Raw genomic sequence first — 5,060 nt, 5'->3', positions numbered from 1 at the left:
AGACTCAGGTCATAGACTTTCTGGAGTCTCAGGCAGCAGATGATAATCAGCCGGTAGTGCTGAGCCCGCCGGGTAAGCGGGCGACAGCACGGCGCACACAATTTCGATGCAAGACGCGGAGACTTGATGTGCGAATTCCGCAGAGCCTGAGCTCAATTCGCTGCGCAGCCATCTCGATTTGAGGGCGATCCACAGGAATGAGTTTAGGGAGCAGCAACGCAAGAACTACATTGCTTCAGTGCAGGCGCACTTTATGGATATCAAGAAGAGGCTGGATTACTTGGCCAATACGGCGGAGCTAGACAATGTAGACGAGTATGTGTTGCCACGGCTGCATGACTTGTTAGCAGAGGTTGACATGCCCATTGGAGCGACGACGGTATCCCCGGCCAAAGAAGTGGACCCACAGGCGCATTTGGAGTTCGACCAATCCCAGTTACATAAGCTGCACAAGGCGTGCGTGCTGCTGAAGGTCTGTAGCTTACAATGCGGCTGCCCCCACTTTCGTGGTCTTTGGCGACATCCGTTTCCTTCATGGAGTTGAATTTAAAGTGAAAGATGGGTCGCAGCCGTGCTACAATGTACACCCTAACAAGGATCCTACCTTCACTACGGTGCTCGGTGGGAAGGTTGGTGACTGGGACCATGGTGGTATAACCCGAGAGATATCGGAAGCTGAGGCAAAAGGCTATTGTGCTATGCCGCACATGGTTTTTAAGAAACCTGAGTTTGTACCATTGTCAGTCAACGACTGGTGGTGTTGTATAAACTTTAAGAAGCTCAATGATACGTTGGAGTGTGAGGAATATCCTGTGCCTACGGAGCAAGAGTTCTTGTCAGCGGTACGAGGTAAGAAGTATCAGACCATGGTTGATCGTGGGCAAGGATTCTGTCAGCTCAAGGTTGCGGAGGGGTCTCAGCATCTCTTGACGTTCTGGACGCCTTGGAGTAAGCGCACATTTGTGGGTATGCATTTTGGTATCAAGCCGGCGTCTTGGGTTATGCAGCAACGAATGAAACATGCTTTCCAAAGTGTCGACAGTCTTAAGGCCTATATTGATAATATGGGTGTGGCCGACAATGATACTAAGAGACATTGGACGAGCATCAAGGCCTTGATAGCCGCGTGCAAGAAGCATAATGTCAAGCTGAATCTGAGGAAGTGCTGTTTTGGTTTTTCCGACAGAGCAGTTCTGGCGCTGGGGCGGTTGGTGGATGAGAGTGGCTCGGCCATCAGCGACGATCGGATGGAGTCTATCTTACGCATGCCCCCACCCACAGATAAGGTCTTGGTATCACACTATAGGATTCTGGAGTCAGTACATTCCGGATTATTCCAGGATCATGGCACCTATCTCAGATCTTAGCAAGAAGGATGTCCCTTTTGTTTGGGGTCCGATCCAGCAGGACGCATATAAACGCACCCGAGCTGAGGTGGCCAAGAGGGGGGTTTTGGTTGAACATCTGTTCGATGATAAGCTGGAGATGTACTGCGATGCGTGCGACCCTGTAGGGGTGGGCTGTTTGCTCAACGAGAAAAGAAGCTCTGCCCGGTAGAATTCTGGTCGTCAAAGTTCAGCCCTGCCCAGTTAGGCTACCACATCACGGATAAGGAGGCTCTTGCCATTATGTACTGCTTACACAAGTCATGGAACATAGTCAAGAGGTCGCAACATCCACTCACGAGCTACACGAACCATGAACCGCTAGTCACGATGCTGACGAAGGAGCCGCTGTCGTACGATTCGTCGGTGAGAGATCGGAGGATGGCCCGCTATGCCCAAGTACTGAGAGACTTTGACGTAGTACTCAAGCACATACCGGGTGTGTTGAATCCTGTGGCTGATATGCAGTCGCATTTGGGCTACCACATTGACCCGATCATGCAGTTGCGGAGTGCTCCGGTCGAGGAACGAGTCCATTGGAGTGAGCCGGTGGTGGTGGAACCAAAGATGGAGTCCTATGCCTTGAGTAAGAGTTGGTTTACCAAGATATAGAAGGATTAGAATCCGACCAACTTTCATATGAAGCTGTTTTACCAGCCTACGCTGGCCAGGGGGGGGNGGGGGTGGGGGGGGGGGGGGGTGTTTGCATTGTGCACATGGAAGGGTACAAGGTGGTACTTCAACCCTAAGTGGTCAGAATTTGGCGGAGTGGTAGCCAGGATCAGGAGGGACAAGGCAACAGCTACGTTGGTTTGTCCGTACGCTCCGGAGGCGAGGTGGTTTAGGGAGATGGTACCCATGCTTTCGGCAAATCCGGTAGTGATCTACCCAAAGGAAGGAGTTTTCTTACAGCATGGCCGTGAGGTTATGCCTGCGCCTAACTTTGTGACATTGGTGTGTCACATGAGTCCGTACAGACCGCACAAGTTGCGTAAGGACCTTTGGGTGAAGCTGGAAGCGGAGCGTCCTGTCTTCGAGAGGTTAGCTGCGGCGGCAGTAAAACGTGAGGTTGAGGTTGTGTCCTGTATGGTGCAGGCAGGTACAGTGGGTGCTGTTACCCATCCGAGTGGTAAGAGGGTTAGTTGTGGGCTCCCAGCGAAAGCTGGGGTAGAGGCTACACCTATCTTTAGCGGCGGCAGTATGTGTGAGGTTGAGGTTGTGTCCTGTATGATGCAGGAAGACACAGTGGGTGTTGTGACTCATCCGAGTGGTAAGAGGGTTAGGTGCGGGTTCCCAGCGAAAGTCTCTGGCGGCGGCAGTAAACGTGAGGATGAGGCTGTGTCCTGTATGGTGCAGGAAGACACAGTGAGTGCTGTTACCCATCCGAGTAGTGAGAGAGCTAGGTGTGTGCTCCCTGCAGAGGAAGCAGGGGTAGAGACCACACCCATCTCTGCGGTAGACGCGTTTTCCACGCAGTCCTGGCAGGATCCCAGCGGAGTGCTGGAGCAGTCTGTACGCAAGGCGGAAACCTAGCAGGACGAGTGTGACGAGTCTCAGGCTGAGGGGTCTATAGGAGCTATGTACACTCGAAGCCAGAGTGCGGAGTCTCCGAAGCTCACTAGGAGACAGAGAGACTCGGCCGAGATTGTCGACATGCTGCCTGTTCAGGGCGACATGGATCTGGATGAACCAGAGGTTCAGGAATCTCTTAGTGCTGAGGAACGTGCTAGGAGGGAAGCAGACCCCGTGGATGAGAATGAGGAAGATGAGCGCTCGGTCTTCGGGGTGGAAGTGGGGGGTACAATTGTGGAGCGGATTGTACGTTACACCCACGAGCTATTTGCGCACGCAAGTGCCAAGCGATTGGACCAGCTTGTACGCACATTGTGGGGTTGGAGTGGCACCATGGAGTGCACTCATGTGCGACAAAGATGCGACGCGTGTCAGGATGTGTCGGATGACTGGTCCTAATGTGGATGGTCCGGCTGTTGTTCGCTTCATGGAGGAGCAAGTATTAGCGTAGGGTTCACCGGTGCGACTGGTGATTGACGCGGACAAGAAGTTTCAGAACGGGGATGTTACGACCTTCTGCCAACGTCGCAACATAGAACCGCACTGGATCACGGTGGATCGGCATCAGAGCAACGGGCGACCAGAGACCCTTATCAGAACGATGAAGGACTGGTTGCGCAGGGAGATAGAAGCAGCAGATGTTTCTCCGCATGCATAGTTGCACCTGGTCTATGAAATGGTGAGGATCTACAATGCTACGCGTAATTCGGCCACGGGTTTCTCGCCCTTTTTTATCTGACGGGCAGAGACTTCAACGTTCAGAAGCGACTGGAGCTACAAGATCGGGTGTTGTCGCTGCTGGAATCGGAGCAGGGCACTGAGGCGATGGTCCGCGATGCTGTAGCAGCCATGCGGGACCGTCGTGCTCAGTTGGGACAGCAGACTCGTGCCAACATCAGGCGTGAAGATGTGCCGTTGTTGCCGGTTGGTTCGCAAGTATAGTATCGGTTGCGCGGCAAGTCACACGACCTGTCAGCCAGGTGGGGTGGCCCAGCGCAGGTGGTGTCAGTGCAAGCTCCACTCACTCATGTGGTGGAGATGGCGGATGGTATTCACCGCAGGTTTCTTAGGGCGGAGTTGAAACCGCACATTGGGAAACTCCCGAAGGAAGCAGATGCGAGGACACACATGCGTTATCGCCCGAATAGTCCGTATGAGGATTGGCTCCTATACCACTCGCCGCTTTATGACAAGAAGGATGGGTACAAGCAGACGATAGGACACTGCCTTCGTCGAACCAAGAAGGCGCGTACGTGGTCTACTGGCATGAGCTCGGTCTGGGGCAGGTGGCAGATGTGGTGTGACGAGGCGGACCTGGAGTGCTACACACTGTTGGTACCAGGGTCTAAGGGTCAGCATGTGCTTCACAAGTGATACAACAAGCTGTTGGAGAGCATGTTCTCGGATGAGAAGTAGAGAGCACACTTCAAACGCCAAGTAGAGAAGTGCTTTGCCTTTGCTTAGTCTGGAACGTACAGGCGAGGACGCCTCCGGGCTTGGGGCGAGTTGCAGTTGTCCGAGAACAGAGTAGAAGTGCCAGCTCGTCATTAGTTGCCGTAGTGAAATCCTCAAGGGTGAGGTAGGGTGGACGAACTCCACCTCCCAAGTGGGGGTGGAAAGTAAGCCTCTCTGGATGCGCACACGATGTGCGCATAGGTTGATTTTCTTTTTTTTCTTCTTTTAGACGTACACGGGGCAGGGTCGCTAGGCGACTGTGCTCAGACACAGTAAGGCTACGACGGCGCCTCAGGCAAGCTATGCCGACACGCAATCGTAGCGAGGGGTTATGATTGACTGTGAACTGAGCCCTAGGGTTTTAGGGCTAGGTTTTGGCCGACCCAAATCTTGGCCAGGATTTGGGCCGACCAGACCTGACAACAGTTATCAAAATATCTGTGTCATCATTATTTGTGAGGATTCACACATGTGAAGTCGCATGGTCATAATGCCATGTGAATTTACACGGTCATAATGTTTGAGTACACAGAAGTGGCGTGTGGCACATAAAGTGCCACAAGCTACATCACTAATCTAACGAACTGTATTAGGCAGTAATAACAAATTGTAGTGTAAGTGTAATAATGAGCCAAGATGTACTCGCAG

The 5,060-nt window shown here is 52.8% G+C and overlaps 2 protein-coding genes across 2 annotated transcripts; both read left to right on the top strand.

Moving 5' to 3' along the window:
- Window positions 1–2,234: 2,234 nt before the first annotated feature.
- Window positions 2,235–2,918, top strand: SARC_05020 (hypothetical protein; the record flags this gene model as incomplete). The annotated part of the gene is made up of 1 exon (XM_014301129.1): window positions 2,235–2,918. The coding sequence occupies one exon, from the start codon at window positions 2,235–2,237 to the stop codon at window positions 2,916–2,918; it is 684 nt and encodes a 227-aa protein (XP_014156604.1).
- Window positions 2,919–3,995: 1,077 nt separating this feature from the next.
- SARC_05019 (hypothetical protein) lies at window positions 3,996–4,331 on the top strand (the record flags this gene model as incomplete). Its single annotated transcript, XM_014301128.1, has 1 exon — window positions 3,996–4,331. The coding sequence occupies one exon, from the start codon at window positions 3,996–3,998 to the stop codon at window positions 4,329–4,331; it is 336 nt and encodes a 111-aa protein (XP_014156603.1).
- Between the last annotated feature and the right edge of the window lie 729 nt (window positions 4,332–5,060).

Source organism: Sphaeroforma arctica (assembly GCF_001186125.1).
Source record: "Sphaeroforma arctica JP610 unplaced genomic scaffold supercont1.305, whole genome shotgun sequence".
Taxonomy (NCBI): domain Eukaryota; class Ichthyosporea; order Ichthyophonida; genus Sphaeroforma; species Sphaeroforma arctica.
The sequence above is the reverse complement of the archived record's forward strand: the minus strand, read 5'-3'. Positions and strand labels throughout refer to the sequence as shown.